This window comes from Miscanthus floridulus, chromosome 16 (genome assembly GCF_019320115.1).
Source record: "Miscanthus floridulus cultivar M001 chromosome 16, ASM1932011v1, whole genome shotgun sequence".
NCBI lineage: Eukaryota > Viridiplantae > Streptophyta > Magnoliopsida > Poales > Poaceae > Miscanthus > Miscanthus floridulus.
Window position 1 is genome coordinate 64,879,699 of NC_089595.1, and position 22,441 is coordinate 64,902,139.

The following is a 22,441-nucleotide window of genomic DNA, read 5'->3' on the forward strand; positions in this document are numbered from 1 at the left end:
GCATAACCCTCCCAAGTGACGACACTTATGGTAACCTCATTAATCTTCAGGTAAGGTGTGCGCGCGCATGAGTTCATAGGAGTGGTAGTGCTTGTAAGGGATAAGGTGTATGTGTGCGCGTTCATAGGAGTCGGTGTGGAAATATGTATGAACTATTGTGTTGTACAATGATTCATAAACAAGTTGTTGGTTGAATACATGATGATGGAGAATATCTGATAACTTTTTTCATGTTCGAGCACAAATCATGTGCAAAGGAATAATGCCAAACCGAGCATGAAAAAATAAATAGAAAAGTTGTGTGATCCAACTCTGACTATAATTAGAGCCTGTTTGGATACCTACCAAACACACCCTTGTTTCACCTCTTTTTTTCGGTCACTTCTCAATTCCAACTGAAGGGCTCAGAGAAATTCTAACACTTCTGGCAAAATAGCCACCCGTCCACCAATTCCCATGGCACGATCGTAGAACCCTTGCAAGCGAGGCGCCTGAGGTAACTTCGTTAATATCCAAATAAGGTGTGTATGTGCATGCATTCGTAGGAGTGGAAGGTGCTCATATGGGGTAAAGCGTGTGTGTTCATAGTAGTGGGTATATAGATATGTATGAGCGTATGTGTTGTGCAATGCTTCATTAAAAAATTGCTGGTCGAATATATGATAACTTTTTGTATGCTAGAGGAAGAATCATGTTCAAAGTAATAATGTTAAACCCAATACGAAGAATTTCTACACCTCATAAAAAGACGGTAACACCATCGTTTACCTAGTGATACCAAACCTTAATCCATGCTCACACATCCACGGCCGATATGAATCATTCTCCGTTTGGAGCTCACATGTCCGCTCTTGAGCGGGTCTGATACAAAGGGATCCACATGTCCGCGTCCGATACGAAGTCCATGAAGCTCACGCGTTCCGCATCTTATTACTGATATTCAGTCTGAAAAATCATGACCAACGTGACATATATATAGTTAGATACAAAGGATGCGCAATATCCAGCTCTGTATGCAATTAGGGACTACTTAGATTATCTCCAATGCAACCATCCAAAATATAAGACCCATTCAACGTTTGGATAACGCTACAAGCAAATGATTCAATACCCATTCGACGTCTTCAACAACTAGATCCAAAAGATAATCCTTTCTGCAAATGTGTTTCTAGGAGAGAGATGATGTTCATATTTAGGTTATGCCTCTCAGACAATCCAAAATATGTGTCCCGTATAGGTATTATGTTGTAGGCCGATTTTGGGCATCCTGCTACCCATTTTGGGTTAGTGTGCCCATATGGGCCACCTGTTAGAGATAGTCTTAGATACGCTTCGAAAAAAGGGATTGTTTAAATACCTGCCAAAGGCATCAAGATTCGACCTTTTTCCGTATCGCTTCCTAGTTAGAGCATCCTCAACCATATCCAAAACATTCTCTCAATCTAGGATTTTTGACAGGATATGAAAAATTTATCTCCAACAATTCATAATCCCATCTCCTAATCTTTTGGCACTTTGAAAAAAAAAACTCTCCCTTACGCGTAAAGATACACGGACTCCAGGTCGCACGTAAATGTGCGTATCGTTCACCCAATCTAAAGACGAAGATGGAGGGGCGGGAAAGAATAAAGAGCCGAAAGTGTTTCCGATGCAAATGTATAAAAGAGAAACAGTATATAAAAGTGGTTAAGATAATTTAGAAATAATATAGGATTCCTTATATAAAATTGTGTTTTATATTTTAGGAGTAAATTATTAAAAACGGTTAGAGATGATCTTATTTATTTTTTTTAAAAAAACTATGGTTTTGGGATGAAAATTAAGAACTCTCCTACAGGACTGAATTAAATTAGGGACTCTTTAGATACATGACAAACACATCTAGATTCCGTCTTTTTGTCCGTGTCACTTCCGAATTACAAAACCTAAAGAAATTCTAACCCTTCCAGGTCTCGAAAGCGAAATAGGCACCCTCCCACCGATTCCCATGACGCCGTCGCAAAACCCCCGCAAGCGCGGCCATCTGGCTCCACCTCCACCCTCGGCCTCACCTGCCCCGCCCGTGGCGCTCTCGCTGCCGGGCTTCGTCGCCGACCGCGCCGAGGCCGCGGCGCGCGTGGAGCGCCTTCTGCGGTACCAGTTCTGCGACCGCGCCCTTCTCGAGGAGGCGCTGACCCACCAATCCTTCTCGGATGGCGCGCTCTCTTACCAGCGGCTCGAGTTCGTCGGGGACGCCGCTCTCGGCCTAGCCTTCTCCAACTTCCTCTACCTCACCAACCCCACCCTTGGGCCCGGCGCGCTCTCCACGCTCCGCGCCGCCAACATCTCTACCGAGAAGCTCGCGCGCGTCGCCGTCCGGCACGACCTCTACCCGCTGCTCCGGCGCAAGTGCGCCCGCCTCGACCTACTAGTAAGCATACCTGTCATCGACTCCCCCCAGAACTGTGTGAATCTCTGAGCGTTTTGGAATCTCCTAGGGTCGATTTGGTGTTTGTGCGGTTGGCTTGGCTATGAGCATGAGTCTACTCTAACTTGTCAGGGGCTACATACGTGGTAACACTGTCTTGTCATATTCTGTTTTTTTTTTGTGCCAGAGAAGAAAATGCCCCCCTCAGCCTCATCTCCCAGCCAGGTGCGCAGGGGGCTCCCTAATTTTGGTCGGGAAATATTTTGTCCTGACTCTCTCCCGCGCCACCGCCCTATCCCCCTCCTCCGGCGCGCTTCCCCGGTGAAGCAGTCGCGGCTCCCCTCCCGGGTTCGACAGTGCCCGTCCCGGTGAGGCCCATTCAATGCGGATCCTCTGATCGGCTGGTATTAAAGCCGGCTGAAGCTGTTTCGTTGCAAGAGAAAAATACTGTAGATTCTAGCTGATAAGCCGGCTGATAAGTAAGCGATTGGATCTTCCGGTGTGTCTGGTGCTCCTCCCCTCCTCTCTCGTGCCCCATAGCTTGGTTGATTGGAGCGGCGGTGGATGTGGCCGAATGACGAGTGGGTCTCATATGCCAGTGTATATTAGAATGGATTTGAGGGTCCTGTTGGAAGTAGATGTAACAAAATTGGTTTTTTTTTTTGATTCATACCATTATAATTTTCGAAGTTTGGAGAAACACCATTACTATTCAGGCGTATAGGACAACGTATGTTTCATTACAGCCCCTCTCTATCACTGACGCGCTGGCCCCACATGTCATCTTCTTCCTTCTCTTCTCATCTTTCCTTGCTGACCAGCCTCCGACACCGTCGATGGCGAGCAGTAGCAACACGCGGGTGAGCGGCCAGCGGAGCACCAAGTTCGCGGTCCGGGTGGCGCATGGAGCTCGCGGCCTGGGCGGCGCGTAGAGCACATGGCGGCGTGGATCTCGCGATCAGGGCGTGCTCATGGAACTCACGGTCTAGGCGGCGTGCGGAGCACGCAGCCGACGCAGAGCTCGCGACCCGGGCGGCGGCGCGGAGCTTGCAGCCGGCGTGGAGCTCGTGGCCCCGTCGATGGTGAGCTGCTGCTGCTCCGGTGTGCTGCTGCTCGTGGCCCTGTCGATGGCGAGCTCATGGTTCCCAGCCGGCGTGGAGCTCCTTGCCACCGTGCTGCTGCCGGCGGATGCGGCTCAGCAAGGGAAGATGAGAAGAGGAAGAAGATGACATGTGGGGCCTGCGCGTCTGTGATAGGGGAGAGGGGCTACAATGAAATGTACGTTGTCGTATATGCCTGCAGCTGGGCCCAAGTTTGTCTACAACAACAACAACAACAACAACAACAACAACAAAGCCTTTAAGTCCCAAACAAGTTGGGGTAGGCTAGAGTTGAAATCCAGTAGAAGCAATCAAGGTTCAGGCACGTGAATAGCTGTTTTCCAAGCACTTCTATCTAAGGCTAAGTCTTTGGGTATATTCCATCATTTCAAGTCTCCTTTTATTGCCTTTACCCAAGTCAACTTCGGTCTTCCTCTGCCTCTCTTCACGTTACTATCCTGGCTTAGGATTCCACTACGCACTAGTGCCCAAGTCTATCTCCATACGCGTTTTTGTGGGAAACAAAGAATTGTAATGGTACGCTTCAAAATAGGTGAATAGTAATGGTGTTTCTCCAAACTTCAAAAATTATAATGGTAAGAATCCAAAAAACTCAAAAAAAATTAGACCCTTAAGAGTAGGGAGAGCCCTCAAATAAAAATAGGGGCCTTGATTTGAGGGCTCCTGTTTGAGGTGCTTTAAGAGTTTGGTGCTGACTCTTAGATATTATCTCGTACCTCTCACATGTAAGATATTTTTTATTAGTATATTCTCTCCCCTCAAGTGATAGAGGAGCAATGTTTTCAAGTCGTCCAGTAGAACCTAATTGCCATGGGACCGACTAGGACGATTAATCACGATTAATCGCGATTAATCGGACGAATTGTACAAGTCGACGGTACCCCTAATCAGTCAGCATGGACCGATTAGGACGATTAATCGCGATTAATCGGACGACTTGAAAACATTGTAGAGGAGTTATCGCCCTGTTCGCTTGAACTTATCATCACTACTTTTCAGCGAAGGGACAATGTTTTTCTCTCACAACAAATCAGCATCAGCAGCAGCAACAACAGCCAAATTTCAGTGAGCCAAATCTCATGTATTGGGCGTATAAAGAGCTTAGCCTTTTCTCTCACGCTAGCTTAAAATGTTTTTGGCCTCTCTCCTCTATGTGGTACTTAATATTAGATTAGAATGAGCCAAAGACCTTTCCTCCACCAAGTCGAAAATTTTGTGTCTTATGTTGAGGGCACTAGAGCAGGTAGATGTAGGGCTTGGAGAATTGAAAACCAAACCTGCCTGGTGAAGACAGCCCACAAGGATGTGCTGTATGGTTTCTTCCTCTTGATCATAAAAAGGACAAGCCTCTGAGTGGGGCAAGCACTAGTTATTCTAGTAGCTTGGGAAACCTGGAAACACAGGAACTCTTGTGTTTTTGAGCATGCCAGGCCTAGCATACCAGATCTGCTCCAAGTGATAGCTGATGAATGCGGTTTATGGGGGTTGGCAGATGGCAGGAGCTTCAAAACTCCAAGAGTTCCTTGCCAGGTCGCTGTCCTTGGCCGCTTAGATCTGTGGCTAGGTTGGTCGGGGTTTTTGTTGTTGTTTCTGTAAAGAGTTTGCTACCTGTTGGTGGTGTGCAGTGTTCGCCTAAATGAATTAAACGACTGTTTAAACGGCCAGTAAATGGTAAACGGTGGTAAACTATTTTGTTTAGGGGGTAAACGGAAATTTAACGGTTGACCGTTTAAACGGTAAAAAAACGGGAAAAAACGGCCTAAACGGCCTAAACGGAACGGAGATAAACAACATTAAACGGGCTAAACAGCTGTTTAAACGGCCGTTCAGACGAACACGAGGTAAATCTAGTTCAGTTTTGTATGGATAAATTTGTATACTTAAGTTTATTATATTTATAAATGTGTACACTTGATATGTTATATGCATAAATATCTATATTTGATTCTTTTCACATGCATAAATATATATACATACCAAAATAATTGATTTTTACTGGGATAAATATGTATAAATGCTAGAATACTTGATTTTTTACATGCACATATATAATTATATGCATTTTTTTTTAAAAGTACAAAACCGTTTAGACCGTTTAACTTCGTTTAAACACCGTGTAAACAGCCTAAACGCTAAACGAAGGGCGACCGTGTAAAGACCGTTTACCGTTTAGGAAAACATTGGTGGTGTGTGAGTGGGGGTTGAGTTTTTGTACTTGGGCCGGTTCCTGCCGGCCCTTTGGTTCTTCCTTCTTCTTAATGAAATGACACGCAGCTCTCCCGCGTTGTTCGAGAAAAAAAATATTAGATTAGAGCTGACCATTAGAGATATCCTAATAACTGTAGTCCCTGTTGGTCTAATCTACTGTACTGTTAGTTGTTTGCTTAGATGCTCTGAGCTTAGTTTCTACATAGTCCGGCAGTGCAAAAAATGGGATACCCTGAGGGTAATGTAGCAGAGAGCAGTGGCAGATCTAGCATTTCTCCAAGACTAGGGCCAAAAACAAAGTATAAAAAGTTCCTATACCGGTTCATGCATCAACAAATAGCATAGTAAAGGAAAAATTTGCGATCGATACAATAATTGAACTCCATGTTTTTACTAGATAAAAATAAGACGTATATGAAATTTTGGTTGGTATGGACCTAATACTATAGCAAAATAAACTCCCTTGAGGCATCAACACTAACATTTGGATGCATTTCCACAATTGGTTTCCAAAACCATGACTAGCATTTTTACTAGATAAAAATAAGACGTATATGAAATTTTGGTTAGCATGGACCGAATACTATAGCAAAATAAACTCCCTTGAGGCATCAACACTAACATTTGGATGCATTTCCACAATTGTTTTCCAAAACCATGACTAGCATTACTTGCTATGTTCCTATTGTTTCTTGTTCAGGATCAGCAATAATCTCTTCTAGAAGTTCATGTTCAGAACCTTCTTGCTTGGTATTAGCATTGCTAACTTCAATTTTTGACGATTACTCATGAGGTTGGTTCTGTTTTGATTATATGACATGAGTAAATTTGTTTCTAATTTCCTATCCATGATTAGAATCTTCAAAGTCTGATTTATTTCTGTATAAAATTGGGCACAAATTTAATTGTCATTCAACCTCCAATCCAATTGAAATGATGAACCTTTCTAGATGGGAAATTAGAGAGAGGAGAAAACGTCAAATTGCATATTCGCTAGTTGAGGCCTGGCTCTAGCACCTTCGGAGATTGGAGCCTAGAGAGTACCTAGTGACTGGAGCGCAGCGTGCAGTTGCTGTCGCTCGATGTGCCGCGCTCGGCGCAACTGTCATCGCCTAGGGGCATGACGTGTACCGCAAGCTTCAATGCAGCTGCCATCATGCCTTGGGAAGGGGTGAGTCGCGAGGTAGCATGGAGCTGAGTACTACTGGGGCAACAAGGAGAGCTGATGATGGGACTCCATTGGGCCACAGATGGACAGTTTCGACGGCCATGTAGCGAACAACGTCAGCCATCAGCAGCTAGGCGAACAAGCAAGCGTGCGAATGATAGAAAGTAAATGCGAGTTTGCGACACACAAGACGCCTGTCTAGGCATGTATGTTGTGCTGTTGCGTGCCCTCTGTCCTAGTTGGCCGACTTGGGCCTCATATGTGGGCCAAAATTAAGAGGAAGTACATGGTGTAATTAACCCACTAGGGCCACGGTCCTACTGGCCAAGCCTGGGTCCGCCCCTGTCAGAGGGTATTTCTATAAAACTCCAGACTAATGGTTTCAACTGATAAATATATATCAAAAACATGTGTTTTGAAAATTAATATAAAAAAATTGATGGTCTCCCATCGAGTAGCCTCACCCAGTTTTTCCCTTCAAAGAGCTGTTAGTTTTTGGCTGTTACTGATTGTAAAAAAATCACTATATGTTGTTGAATGACACAAATGTTGCTTTTAAGTTTCATCGTGTATATATAGGAAAGTTGAAGTACTGTCAGGCTCAGGACATGTATAGAAAAGTCGAAGTAGTGGGCTCAAGCCATATTCTTTCATTATTACCTATCATCTGCTGTGCACCAAGCAAATGTCATTATTTTAAAAGTGCAGAACAATGTTTTTGAGGCGCCGCGGCGAGGCGCGGCGCCCGACCCCCTTCACAACGCCTAGGCGTTTATGGCGGACGCCTAGGCGACGCCATACACACGTTGTAAGGCGCCGTAAGCTAGAGTTTTATATAGTAAGTGCAGCACATACATACCTGGTTTGTTCCCAATTCTGGAGCCCAGGTTCCTTTCTTCCCTTTCCAAAAGCTCTTCTCCCATGTAGCATCCATCCCCCTTGAAGCAAACTACATGACAATTCAAAAATTCAGCAATCTATGACATGAAGAAATGTAAATGAACATGTTACATTGTTACCAGCTGCTGAGAATTAAATAAGAAACAATACACAAGAGGCAATACAACAAATTAGCAAGCATTAGTGGCTTAGTGCATTAGTTCATGCATGAGCATGACAAATCACATCATAGTTTGTCTCTAATAGTCCACAAACTTAGAGACTGAAAGTCTGAAGTACTGGACTCTAAAGCATTCTAATTACTAGTCAACTACACCAAAGCCATACAACATGAGTGCAGGACAAGGGTGTAGGACACAAAAGGGCTGAGTGCAAATCTCTGTTTCAGCACTCAAAATCCATCATCAAACTCATCAAGATCAGCAGCGTCGTCTTGATCAGTAGCAGGAACATTGCCAGCTTCTTCACACTCGCTCACTTCTGCATCATCATGTGGGTCTTCAACTTCGTCTTCCTCTTCGCCATCTTCAGCAGCAGCAGCAGCAGGAACATTTCTGGAGCGTCTATAATACTGAACAGGAGCAGCAGCTCTCCTAGGAAGGTTACGACCCTGCAGCGCTTGTGATGCACCGATGGCTTCATCAACATGCTGCCATGTGAGGTCATCAACAGCATCAGACCCTCGAGCACCCGGAACAGGCACATGCAATGAATCAGCCCATTCATTGTCCCAATCGAACTCCTCAACGACCAAGGGGTCATATTTCTTGCCTGCCTTCTCACGCCTAAGCTGAAACCTTGTTCTCATCTTCCGATTGTATGAAACAAAGACAATATCATTCAATCTCTTGTGCAGCAGCCTATTCCTTTTCTTTGTATGCATCTACAAAAAAATCAGATGGGAAGCAAAACAAAAAATCAGATTGTATGCATCTAAATATAAACTGTTAGTCACAAGGATACTCACATGACTGAAGGTACTCCAACATCTCTCACATCCTGAGGATGAAGCACACAGACTAACTATACGCTTAGCAAGTCTTTGTAGTTCAATGGCTCGGCCACCATAAGAACGCCACCAATCAACTGGATGAAAAGGACAACACATATTAGGTGTTTGGAATGCAATTAAGTTGCTGAAATTTACAAGCTGAGATAAACAACACTTACGAGGATTCATTTTGTCATAGCTTTCCTTTGCCATTTTGTTTGAGAAGGCTTCTCCACGTTGCTCTTCATACTCAATGGCCTGCCTATTGATCTTCATTTGTGTTTCCACATCTGGTATCATTCTTCCAAGCACTTCAATAAAACAACCTCTTAGCTACCCAACAGTGACATCATCATTTGCTTTTATCAGAGGAAAAAATTTTCCCGGGTTCAAATATAGTGCAGCCCCATACAATGGATGGTCCATTTGTTTCACCCAACGCCTCTCAATAATTTCCATGATCTTCTTGAGTAGGCCATCCTTGGTTGGTATATTGAAGCTTTGCTTTATCCTCTCTTTTGCATGATTCATTAGAGCCCATACCTCTGGCATTGCAGGCTTCTCATCACCATCAACAGCCCTCAAAACAATTAAGAGTGGGGCTGAAGCTCTTAGGCAATCTTCTACTGAGTTTCAAAACTCAGTAGATAGCACAATGTCTTGCACTTGTTGACCTGCTGCAGTTGTACACAAGTTGTTCCCAGTCCATGCTTCACTAACAAACAAGCTCTTCAATGCATCCTTGTTCTTGTACAAACTCTTCAATGTCAGAAATGATGTGGCAAATCGAGTCTTTGCTGTCCTAACAAGATCAGTCCCACCTGTTTGAGCCCTCATTGCACTAAGAAGCCTTCCATGCCTATAAATGAAGTTGGTGACACGCTTAGCACGTGCAATAGGTTTCTTGAATGCCTTCAAGTTCCTAATTTCTTCCAATATCAGATCCAAGCAATGTGCAGCACAAGGACTCCAAAACAGTATGGGAATCCTATCCATCAAGATCTTACCAGCAGCCTTATAGTTAGCGCCATTGTCGGTCACAACTTGAACAACATTGTCCCTTCCAATGTCCTCAATCTTCTCCTGTAACAAATCAGCTAGCATTGTTGCACTATGAACTTCACTTGATGCATCAACTGACTCCAGAAAGTACGTTCCCTCACGGCTGTTCACAAGAAAATTAATCAGGTGGCACCCTCTCATATCAGTCCATCCATCTGACATTAGTGTACAACCATATTGCTTCCAGGCCTGCTCATGGTCCTTCCTCATGTCACTTGTCACCTTAACACATTCTTGGAGCAAAGGGTCACCAAGCTGCTGGTTAGTTGGAGGCTTGTACCCTGAACCATATTGGGCTGTTGCCTCACAAGCAATTTCAAATTGCCTTGAATTTGCTGCATTAAAGGCTACACCACACTCCATGAACCACAGTGCCCATTGCATATCCACATATTGCTTCTCCTCCTTAGTCTTTGTGCTGGACTCAATGGTGGGCTGAAAGTCCTTTGCACGCCTTTGATCTACTATCTGTTCAGGTGTTCTTCTAAGCATACCAACAACTGACTTTGTTGCATTGGTCTTTGGTGTCTTTGGTGTAGAATTGACACTGCTAGCTGTTGAAGCCTTGAATTGGAAGATAGCATGCCTTTTCTTAGCGGCTGTCCCAGAACTTGGTTTTTTTGCAGCCACTTTTGGTGTGGCATTTGCTGCTGCTGCTGCTTGTACATCTGCAGCTGCCACCTCCACAATTTCATCTTCTGGTTCCCCATCCTCCTCAATACCATCCAAGTACAAAGGCCTTCTCTTCTTTTGCAAGTAAGCTTCCATCTCTTTCCTGATTTCAGTGCTAACTTTTGGACAAAGGATAATATCTCCATATCCACCAGCCAAATGTTGCTTGAACCTCTTTATGCCTCCTGAACCCTCATGTCCACACAGGATACAAGTCACCCAGTCTCTCCTAGCAGGGTCCTGCCAGTAGCCATATTTCCAGCCTGGATCATTGGACTTTGCTTTCCTTGCTGGATCAGTCTTGGGATCATACTCAGGTACTTCAATTGTGCTTGCCATGTTGCTTGCTGGATCAGTCTTGGGATCAAAGAAAGATCTGTGCTTTGTGTTGTAGCAGGGTGTGTGACAGCCCAAGCACAAGCAGGCATTTGTATATGTGAGTACCCATATAATATAAAAAGCAAGCATCAGCAAAAGCAGAGCAGACAGCAAAGTGCAGAATAAATATTAGAGAAGGGAGGAGGCAGGGACAGGCATCCAGCATGAGCATACAATATTCCGATTGAGGTCAATAGCAGAGCATGAGAACGAGGCATACAATATTCAGATCAAAAGCAGAGCAGCAAGCATACGAGGCATTACTATATTCACAGAAGCAGAGTAGGCAGGGGCATACCACAGGCGGCAGCGCATGACCGGAGGCAAATGCTGGAGGGGGCTCGAGCTGGCGAGCGGAGGCAGCTCGCCCCCCTCGCGGTAATGGCTCAGGCGGTCGATTTCCCGCGCGTAGGTCGCAATTCCCGCGCCCGCGCGGTCGATTTACCGCGGGCCGCGGTCATTTTCGCGCCCTTCCCCGCGCCGCGTCCGATTTCGCGCCCTCCCCTGCGAATTAGATTATGGCGTCCGCTGGAGAGCTCTAGGCGTCCGCCCGACGCCATTCGTGCCTAGGCGACGCCTAATCTGCTGAGGCGGACGCCATACAGGCTGAGGTCGTGGCGAGGACGACGCCCAGGCCCTCGAGCACGCCTTGGCACCTAGGCGACGCCTAGGCGACGATTAGGCGACGCTTCAAAAACAATGGTGCAGAAGTAGCTAGTAAGTTTCTAACGAATTTTAATACATATGTCCACATTTACTGTTTTTTATTTACCAAAACTTCCTGGCTCGACCTGCTGTTTTCTACGTGAAATATGGACAGTTGGACATCTTTGTTTCCGACCTCTTAAACATACACAACTGTTTTGAACATGCATTAGAATTGTGTGGCACTGTATGTAGAAATAAGAATGAGTCCAGATACAACGAAATAGATTAAATCAAATGTACCTTGCTCTCTTAACAATACACTGAAATTTAATTTTTTAAGTTCCCATCTTTCTGAAGCTTTGTGAAGGGCGGGCCTGGTGCAAGCGGTAGAGTTTTACCGCCTGTGACCGGAAGGTCCTGGGTTCGAGTCGCGGTCTTCTCGCATTGCACAGGCGAGGGTAAGGCTTGCCACTAACACGCTTCCCCAGACCCCGCACAGAGCAGGAGCTCTCTGCACTGGGTACGCCATCTTTCTGAAGCTTTGTGATCTTTTTTTTTTCTTAGCAAAAGCAAATTATCTATAAGCTTGGTACATTGTTCAGTTCTGACTCAAGTTCATAATAAATACATTGTTTTTTTTTAAATGTCATGTTGTATCTCATCTCGACTTGATATTTTCTTTGTACCAAATGTTTTGATGATTGTGTTTTTCCTGGCCATACCATATGCAGGTAGGCCAGTTTATTGAATCAGTGAAACAAGAAGTAATGCATGACCTTGCCACTGCACCCTATGGTGGTAGTGTGGTTAAAGCTCCCAAGGTGCTTGCGGATATTGTTGAGGCCATCGCTGCTGCTGTCTACGTTGATTGCAAATTTGACCTTGAGAAGCTTTGGAAGGTTTTTTATTCATTAGTTATGCTTATTACTCATCCCATTAATAAACATATGCCATTTTGGACTTTAATGTAGACTGAGAAACAACTTTGACTAATACTCCCTCCATTCCAATAAGACGTTTTGGCTTTTCTAGATGCATTGATTTTACTATGTATCTAGACATAAATGTATATCTAAATGCATAGAAAAATCTATGTAATTAGAAATACCAAAACGTCTTATAATTTGGAATGGAGGGAGTAATAGATTAGTAAAAACTACAGCATAGAGTGCCTTTTCATTGTTTAGTAAAGCTACATTTGAAATGAAGATGATAAAACTATATATTCTCTGACATACCTATTGCAAAGCCACACTTGTGATCAGTTCTTGGTCTAATCAATAGACTCTAAACAACCATGCTCACTAGCCAAGGACCATGCTGTTTTTAACCACCATTTGCTATACACATCAGTGTATGACTTCTGTTTAACATTGAGAAGATGGAGTAGAGGAGGCCTTGAATGTTAGTCCTCAGTACAACAACAACAACAACAACAAAGCCTTTAAGTCCCAAACAAGTTGGGGTAGAATGTTAGTCCTCAGTGTGTCACTTTAATGATGATAAGTAATCACTTTGCCCATGTGGCATAACAGCCATTTAAAATGACCATTTGTCCCTTACAAGCCTGTGTCTTGTTAGTTAGAGCCCCTTCGCTGGAACAGGAAATTGTTAAAAGTGTAATTTTGCAACACGTATGTCCTGAAAATTGGTTCAAAAGTGTTGTTTGTTCAAAGTTTACGTAATCCACACAAAAATATATTCCTAAATATTTGTAATTTCTAATGAAAACTTATTCTTATATTACTTCCACGTGTCTTGTATGAAATCTTTTACCTACAGTCACGGTCAGAATTTTATCTGTGCAATCTTAGTATATATACTATATGATTATGTTTGTATTGTATGGTTCAGGTTACAAGGTGGCTCTTTGAGCCAATTATCACAGCAGAAACAATAGATGAGCAACCTGTGACTACATTGCATGAATTATGCCAGAAACATGGCAAAGTTGCACAGTTCGAGACATGGCAGAAGGGTGGGATGACCATGGTAAATGTATTTGTTGGTGGGGAGATGGTTGGACTTGGCTCCTCGGAGCAGAAGGTAATTGCTAAGCTCAATGCTGCACGAGATGCATTGGGCAAGCTTATCGGTGGTGCAAAGCAGCAAGTGTTGATCAATGGCGTTGCCAATGGATTGGTTGATGAGATTGGAGAGCTCAGGGAGTGTAAACAGAAACTTACTGAGCTGTGCATCGGAAAGCATTGGCCAAAACCTATCTTTAAGTAAGGTTCTTAACTCATGTCAATTTGTTGTTATGAATCAATAATGGACTGATTTTTCAGTTTTTGACCCTCGTTGCGAGCTTCGTGAGTTTATTATGTTTGGTGAGTGCATGATATGCATGTGCATTTTCCAAACTCAAATGATATAGATTGCAGATTAAATATTGTAGAAGATTATAAAGATTGTGGTCTTATCAGTCTTGTTAATTATTTGATTACTTTATTCTGAACCGTGTATTCAAATTTTGCCGTAGTACCTTTCTAAAACAAACATGGTCATATCATGCACATGCATCTCAGATGGAAACACCCAATGTTTACAAATCGTATAGTCAAACCTAGTCGCCATGGGACTGACCAGGCGATTAATCACGATTAGTCATGGACTAGGCCTATTAGTCGATCCTAGTCGTCCTATATATCAGGACATATACCTACTACATATATATACCTATATAAGTATACACAATAAAGCAAGCATCAAGACTACATTAGTGTTTAGCTGGTGACTTACTTGTGAGAGTTGTTTTCTGCACTGTCCAGAACTCCATATTCCTGTCCCAAACTCCATTTCTTTGCTGACTTGCTGCTGGAATACCAAAGAAGACCATAATTAGCAACACTGCTGTAGTATTGATCTTGAATAACTTATAAGTAGAGCAGCTCAAAAACAGCACTGCAGCATTTAGCAAATAACTAGCATTTAGCAGACCATAACAACCACACAGCCAGCATATTACATAACCAAACTAGTTCAGTACTTCAGTACATACTACATAGGCTGATAAGCAGCCTGCTAGCCACCTAAATAAGTTCAAGTGACACAAACATTAACATTCAATAGTCCAACACAAGTAGGCAACTAGCCATCTAATTAAGCAAATCATCATTCAAACAGAAGCCTCCATGTCCATCTCCAATTGCAGTTGGTGCAGATCCATCAGCAGTATCAATAGATTCTTCTTCCTCCTCCATTGCTGTTGCTGAATCAGATTCTACAAGCTGATCTTGGTCTTCATCGTCATCTTCTTCATCAGTATCTTGAGCCACTATCTTCTTTGGATGCTTCCTGTTCCTAGCATAAGTATGCCTCACAGGGGCAGCAACAGCAGCACGAGCAGCAGCAGCAGCCCTAGGCAAGTTGTGTCCCTGTAGACTCAGAGTTGCACCAATAGCATCATCCACATTAGCCCAAGTCATAGCATTACCACCATCTTCATGAACTGGTTCACAATTTTCATCGACCTAGTCATTTTCCCAATGAAATTCTTCAAGCAAGAGTTGTCTTGGTTAGAACCTCCTCCACTCTCTTTTTTTTTTCAGGCTTACATCATTCACCTCAATCTCAAAAGCAGCTCGCCCCCGCGTCGCTCCCCCACGCGGGCGACACGGGCGGCCGCGCCCTCCCAAACCCTAGCAGCCGCCCCTTCCCCCCTCCCCCTGCCACGCTGCCGCCGGAGCTGGCCGCTGGCATGGCCACGCGGCTCGCCGGGATGGTGGTGGCGGGGCTCCTCTCCTCGCGATTTGGTGGCGCAGGTGACAGCGAGCCGGCGGATCTCCTCCCACTCGGGCTGCGTGGAGCCCGGCGGGGGCGTCCGCCGCGGCTGTTGGCGGTGCCGGCTGGTGCCCGGCTGGCGTGTGGGGACGGCGGCGGATCCCCTTCTCCCTCGCCCATCCCTTCCTCCAGTCTTGGCGGCGGCGGCTGCGTTGGCCCGGATCGCTGGATCGGGTCCGGGGCGGCTGGATCCGGTGCCCACGCGGCTGGATCTGGAGCTTCGTTACCTGGACCCGGCACTCTCTCGAAGGGCTGGCGAGGGCGGTGGCTGGCCAAGGCGGAGGCGGCGGCGACAGCAAAGGGTGTCGGCACCGGTGCTCTACTACCGGTTCTGACGCCGCTGGGCAGGGGGCGGCGCCCACGGGGGTGGGGCGCGTGTCTGGTGGTGGCTGACGTCGGATCGCAGCGTCGGCAGCACGTGCCAAGAGCCGGCGACAGTGGCCACCTGAGGCGTTGGTCGTGCGGCGGTGTTTTCGCGAGCAGCGGAGTCAGGTCTGGCTTCCGCGTTGCCCGGCCGGAGGGGGTGACGGCCGACGCAGCTGTGCGGCTGCTGCGTGCAGTCGGCGCGTCGAGGCCCCTCTGAAGGGGTTACTGTGGAGCGGCAGGACAACGGTGAAGGCAGTGACGGATGGCAAGGGGCCTTGCTTCTTGGCCCGACGTTCGTGCTTGAGGACTCCTTGGGCGAAAGCCTAGCGACGGCGACACCTGTGGGTGCCGCTTTCCCTGTTGGGGGCGTCGTATATCCCCTCTAGCACTATCATCCAAGGGTGAAAGCTCGGTCCACTTTGGACGTGCGACGGTGGCGCCATCGGCGTCGCTACCTTCCTGAAGGCGTCGCGTTTGGATTTCGTCGTGGCCTCGATGTCTCCTCGGTGATTGTTCTCCGCTTCTTGGCACCTCGATGGCGCGTGGAGGTGGGTCTTGCTGCGAGAAGTTGAAGCTGCTGCGTCAGGGACGTGGCTCGGCAACGATGACACGCGGCGAGCACTCTCCTTCATCGTTGGCTGGGGTCTGCTAGGGGTCGGCAAGCGCTGGAGGCGAGGCGGGTGGCCGTGATTGGAAGTCGGAGCTGCTCTTTGCGGGGTGCTTGAGCTTGGCAACGATGACCGGTTGCGGCCGCTTGCTTCGGGCTCGTTGGTGGGTGGCTTGTGTGTGGACTGCCATGAGAAGTCGGAGTTGCTGGCGTCTTCTGCCATGCTCGGCAACGATAACCCATGGTAGTGTGCCGTGTTAGTGCTCAGCTGCGTCGTGTGGGTTGGTTAGCCTTCGGGTGCCCTTTTGACATCCCGTTGGCTAGCCCTCTTGTACATAAATTCTTTCTGTCTTAATTGAGCGGCAAAGCTCCTGCCTTTGTTTCGAAAAAAAAAAATTCTTCAAGTAAGAGTGGATTGCATTTCTTTCCTTTCGAACCCAGCTCCCTATTTTTTTTTAAATCTATTTTCCATCTTCCGGTTGTAGCTGACAATATACCAACTTATTTAACCTTTGGTGCTCTAACGGATTTCTTTTCTTTTGTATGGACCTACACAAAATACAATGTAGAATCCCATATCATGCAAGGAATATTGCTACCAAACTCCAATTACTTAGCAGTAGTACTTACATGAGAAAATCCATTCCAATTACGCTCGCATCAAGGTGCAGCGCAACAAAGGCTAACAATTCTTTTTGCTAAACATTGGAGCTCATATGTCAGGCCACCATATGCACCCCACCAAAGAACTGTAATTTGTATTCCAAACATACAATTCCATTATTAGTTCATTGCTTTGAGAAAAAGGGAAGGAAATAGTTATACAGAACTTACTAGGATTTTTCTCTCTCTCTCTCTTATTGCTCCTTGCTTTGAGAAGGTTGCCTTCAGCCCTCTCATAGTCATTGGCTTGCTTACTTATCTTGTTCTGTCCCCAATCATCACTCACCATCTTCCACATAACTTCATTAAACATGATTCTCAGCCTTGTTGCCTGTCTCCTATCTTTTTCCCTTATGGCAAAGTACTTGCTTGGATTCAAGAATAGGGCTGCCCCATACAACTTTTGCTCTATTTGGTTTTCCCATCTCTTGTCAGTATTCTAGTACCTCTTTAAGTAAACTTGGTTTGTCTTTCAAAGAACCCTTGATTGTGGTCTTTGCAACATCCATGGCTGCCATAATCTCAGGAGCTGCTGGTGTCTCATCTCCATCTGCTATCCTTAGAGCAACAAGAAGTGGCTGTGAAGCTCTTAGGCATTCCAATTTATTCTAAAATGGCATTGAAAGGACAATGTTCTCAACTTGCCGGCCTTCTTGAGAGGTAGAGATGCTGCAAGGATGCCATTCATCACTAGCAATTAAATTCCTCAATCCATTCCTGAGCTTATGCATGCTTGCCAATGTTAGAAATGAAGTAGCAAAGCGAGTTACAGCTGGCCTCATACGATCTCCACCTATCTTATCTCTCATTAGATCACGAACACTCCCATTAGATCAAGAATAAGAGCTTCATGAGTTTATTATGTTTGGTGAGTGCATGATATGCATATGCATTTTCCAAACTCAAATGATATTAGATTGCAGATTAAATATTGTAGCAGATTATAAAGATTCTAGTCTTATCAGTCTTGTTAATTATTTGATCCAAGGTAATTAAGGCGTCGCCTAGGCTTCCGAGCGTTTTTTTCAAACGGGGCGTCGCGGTCGCCGTGGCCTTGTTGCGTATGGTGTCGCCTCGCGGCTGAAGGCGTCGCCTAGTTGTCGTTTTCGCTGAGGCGGACGCCGGGCGACGAAAAGGCGTGGGAAAGAGCGGCGCTGCGGGCTCGCGCTGGAAAAGAAGCTCCTGCGCGCGCGGGAAAAGGAGCTGCCTGCCAAAGGCTCTCGAATCCCCATTGCGTCAATTGAGAGAGGGAGAGGGAGAGGGAAAGGAAGGAGAGAGGAAGAGAGAAGAGGGCGGCGGTGCAGGTGACTGCCCCGCGCGAGTCCGGCCTGTTCGCGCGAGTCCACCCCGTCCGCGACTCCTGCCCTGTCTGCGACCGACTCCTGCTAAGTCTGCCGCAATTGACTCTGGCCCCGTCCGCAACGGCGCAACCGTGATTCTGCTCTGCGCGACTGGCAGGTCCCCTCCTCTTTCCTCTGCTACTCTGCGGATCTGCTCTTCCTCCCCCTTCTTCCTCTGCTCTTCCTCCCCCTCGTTCCCATGCTCTGCTCCTTCCTGTACCCCTCTGCTCTACTTCGCTTTCTCTGCTCTGTTCTACTCTCCTCTGCTTGCTCTGTTTTACTCTCCTCTGCTTATTGCGCTTAGATGCGCCTCTGCTCTGCTCTACTCTGAGCCTCTGCTCTCCTCCTTGTTGCTTGCTCTGTTTTACAGCAGATAGCACAATGGCAAGTTCATCTTGCATCACCAGTGATTATGATCCGAAGACTGATCTAGCTCGGAAGGGAATTCTTGAGGATCCAGGATGGAAGTATGCATACTGGCCAAACCTTCAAAACAAAGATGTGGTAGCATGCACCCTATGTGGTACTTCATTTTATGGAGGGATAAAAAGGGTGAAGAAACATCTGGCAGGTGGCTTTAGGGACACAAGAATGTGCATCAAAACTACCACTGCAATTAGAATGGAGATGAGAGACTGCTTGAATGGACATGCCTAGATGATGTTGAGTTTGTTGACTAGAGATTTCAGATCAGCACTTATGCTACTTATATTTATTTTGCACTAGTAGTACTAGTAATTAAGTTATGTCACTAGAGTCTAATTTGCTCCTATTGAGAGATGAGAGATTTCAGATTTGCTATTTTGCTACTTTATGCTGTGCCCTGTTACTCTAGCAGCACTATTTATTATGGTATTATATGGTATGCCTTGCTTCTGATTTCTAGTAGTATTATATATTAAGATGTTTGTATGGCGTCTTACCGTCTGTGACCGGAAGGTCCCGGGTTCGAGTCGCGGTCTCCTCGCATTGCACAGGCGAGGGTAAGGCTTGCCACTGACACCCTTCCCCAGACCCCGCACAGAGCGGGAGCTATCTGCACTGGGTACGCCCTTTTTATGTTTGTATGGTGTCGCCTCGCCTTGCGCCTTAAACGCCTAGGCGTCTGGAAGGGTGTCGGACACCGCACCTTGCCTTACCACCTTAATAACTTTGATTTGATCACTTTATTCTGAACCTTGTATTCAAATTTTGTCATAGTACCTTTCTAAAACAAATATGGTCATATCATGCACATGCATCTCAGGTGGAAACACCACAATTGGAAATCTTGTGACTTAAATTAAAAAAATAGTACCTAGATGCTTTGAATTGGTTTGAAATTTGGCACACCTATAGGTGAGACTATGTTACAAATCTACGCAGAATTTAAATTTCAAACTTGATCTAGTTAAATAGATGAAAAATGACAAATTCATGCAAAGTTCGGCTAGGCGGCGACTACTCGGCGACTACGCGCGCCTAGTCGCTGGGCGAAGCCCGTCGCCGCGACTAGGGGCATAGTCGCGCATCGCGGCGCTAGGGGTCAGAAAACTTGTGAATTTGCAACGAAGAAGAGAAAGGAGATGGCTGCGGGGCGAAGGGGGCTAGGGGCGCCGCACTGGCGCCGCTGGAGCTGCCGCCGGCCGGGCTAGGCGCTGCTGGGGCGGGCTCACGCGAGTGCGGGAGCGCCTGGGCGAACGCAGATAGCCGGCGGTCGCCGGCACACGGGGAGGCGCGCAGGCAGGGGGGGGGGGGCGACGCAGGGTGGCCCGCGCTCGCCCAGGACTGGGTGGGACGGCACGCACGCTGGAGGTGCCGGCAGCGGCGCGAGAGGCTCGGTGGTGAACAGCGGCGTCGAGAGGGCGAGGCGACCCGGTGAGGAGCGGGGGAGTCCGCTGAGGACGCGTGGTGGGGGATTTTTCTTTCTTTTCTCTTTGCTATTCTGTCGGAGGGAGGTGGGATGGATGAGGGTGACATCCGAGAGTACTGGCCCTCTTTTTATAGTTAAAATGTATTGCAGGAGCTAGGAACATGCCAGAGTAAGCCAGCTAGGAATCAGATGTCTACTGGCCCCTCTTTTTATACTTACTGTGAGTCTGTGACTCATATATAGTAGTTATATACATATATATATAGTTATATACATAATATATATATAATTTATGGCTATATTGCCAAAACGCCTAGGAGCGCCTAGGACCGAGTACTCCCGACTAGGCGCTAGGCAATGGGTCAGTGCCTAGATTCCGCCTAGCGCCTAGCTGAACTTTGAATTCATGTGCTATGCACTGGAGGATTGCAGACACACATGAAATTTGTCATTTTTGTATGTATTGAACGTGAATACATCATCTAGAGCTATGCCTAATTAAATTTTTTTTCAAAGCTTCTAGCTATGCTTTTTGATGAGTTTGCAAAATTTTTAATGTTTGTGGTATTTTCTTTTTACAACAATGTTGAGCAAACCATCATTTTGATGGGATCATGCAAGTGCCTCATGTGGATTTGAGTGACAAATCACTATGATTCATGGTTTATGAGGTGTCACCTAGGTGACGATGTGTGCTATGGGTCCTGGTGTCGGGGTCGCCACAACGTGTGTATGTATATGTGATCGGCTTAGATTGTTGGTGGTGGGAAGCATAGGTTGTATGGGAAGGAGGTTGGAGGGCGAGGATGACGGCGGCCCTTGGTTGCCGCTGCTAGGGTCCTGGTGTCGGGGTCGCCACAATGTGCGTATGTATATGTGATCGGCTTAGATTGTTGGTGGTGGGAAGCATAGGTTGTATGGGAAGGAGGTTGGAGGGCGAGGATGACGGCGGCCCTTGGTTGCCGCTGCTAGGGAAGCTGTCTGCAGGGCAGCGGTGACAGCAGGGGTGCAGGGGCTTGCGCCAGGGAGAAAGGGAGGTGCAGGGGCTGGGAGGCAGAGAGAATAGGATGATAAATCCTCTATTTTCTTGTTGATTCTGATGAGTACATGACCTCTATATTCTCCCAAGAAATCTATAGGTGAGTCCTAGATTTGGAATCTCCCTCTCCTAAACAAACTCAATTTTCCTAAACTGATTTTATTTAATCCCGTTCCTTTTCCTAATCCTTGTTGGATCCGGACTCCTCCGTAGGGGAGGGAGTCAGGCGGCTAGGGATAGCCACCACCTCTTCCAGGCACGGTGCCAGGGTGCGGCTGGCCCTGGGCCTCGCTGGGCCCGTGTCCTTTGGCCATGAATCGACCCATGACATTACTGTCCCCATTTTCTGCTAGTGCATCCATGCGCTGAACCATTTGTCCATGCTCCCGCTATGATTGTAGGGGATGTTAGAGTATATCTGGTAGTTAGGGATATTGTAATCTCGTATTTATATGTTGAGAGTTCAATGCGATGCATCCATGTATTTATATTTATTATACACAATCCTTTCTGCTTTCATATATTATTTTATATGGTTATCATCTACATGTTAGTATGGATTCCCAATCCTTCCTGCTTTCATATATTATTTTATGTGATTATTATCATCTACATGTTAGTGAACAAACTATCATATTTCTTTTCAGGTTAGAAAAAGAAGGTGGCCCTGCACATGAAAGGAACTTTGTGTGTTCTGTTCAGGTAGATACCAAAACTGGCACTTTTGTAACCATAGGTGATCCTATGTCAAGAGTGAAGGATGCAGAGAATTCGGCTGCGCAGAAGATGGTCGAACTATTGTTGAAATTGTGAGATATGTTCATGTACATGGCTAGATCTTTTGTATTGCTCTTTCTAGAAACAATTTGTTCAGGTATACCTATTATGGTAGCTTTGTCAAACTGTGGATCATGTCAGCGTTAAAACCGTTTATACTTGAGCATTCTCAAACCATGTCTTTTTACAATGCATGATTCTAAACAACTTAATTTTAGAATAGGGTCAAGAGACGGGTTTGACTATCAAAACCAATGCAGTTATCGTATTGTCCTGTTTTATGTCAATATGTATAAAAATATTATTAAGCGTGGAATGTTTTGTGGATTTGATGTTTGGATCATTTCAAATAAGAGAAAACTACACTAGTCTGAGAAAACTGGCATTAGACCAACGGTAAAATCCTCTTCTTTTTTGTTGTAAAAAACATTTTTGGTGTGCTAGTGTTCTTCATTGTGT

General features: G+C 45.9%; 1 protein-coding gene and 1 pseudogene across 1 annotated transcript; one reads left to right on the forward strand and one right to left on the reverse strand.

Moving 5' to 3' along the window:
- The first annotated feature begins 1,941 nt into the window (after positions 1-1,941).
- LOC136513468 (ribonuclease 3-like protein 2) lies at positions 1,942-22,142 on the forward strand. The gene is made up of 4 exons (XM_066507474.1): positions 1,942-2,410; positions 12,287-12,454; positions 13,410-13,783; positions 21,853-22,142. The coding sequence occupies exons 1-4, from the start codon at positions 1,988-1,990 to the stop codon at positions 22,016-22,018; spliced, it is 1,131 nt and encodes a 376-aa protein (XP_066363571.1). The 5' UTR covers positions 1,942-1,987; the 3' UTR covers positions 22,019-22,142.
- LOC136513511 (uncharacterized) lies at positions 8,196-10,612 on the reverse strand (annotated as a pseudogene).
- Positions 22,143-22,441: the final 299 nt, after the last annotated feature.

Excerpts from the sequence above, each read along its gene's own strand:
- LOC136513468 (XM_066507474.1), top strand. The coding sequence starts at position 1,988 with ATGACGCCGTCGCAAAACCCCCGCAAGCGCGGCCATCTGGCTCCACCT. Across the intron at positions 2,411-12,286 it reads GCGCCCGCCTCGACCTACTA|GTAGGCCAGTTTATTGAATC; the intron begins GTAAGCATACCT and ends TACCATATGCAG. Across the intron at positions 12,455-13,409 it reads ACCTTGAGAAGCTTTGGAAG|GTTACAAGGTGGCTCTTTGA; the intron begins GTTTTTTATTCA and ends TGTATGGTTCAG.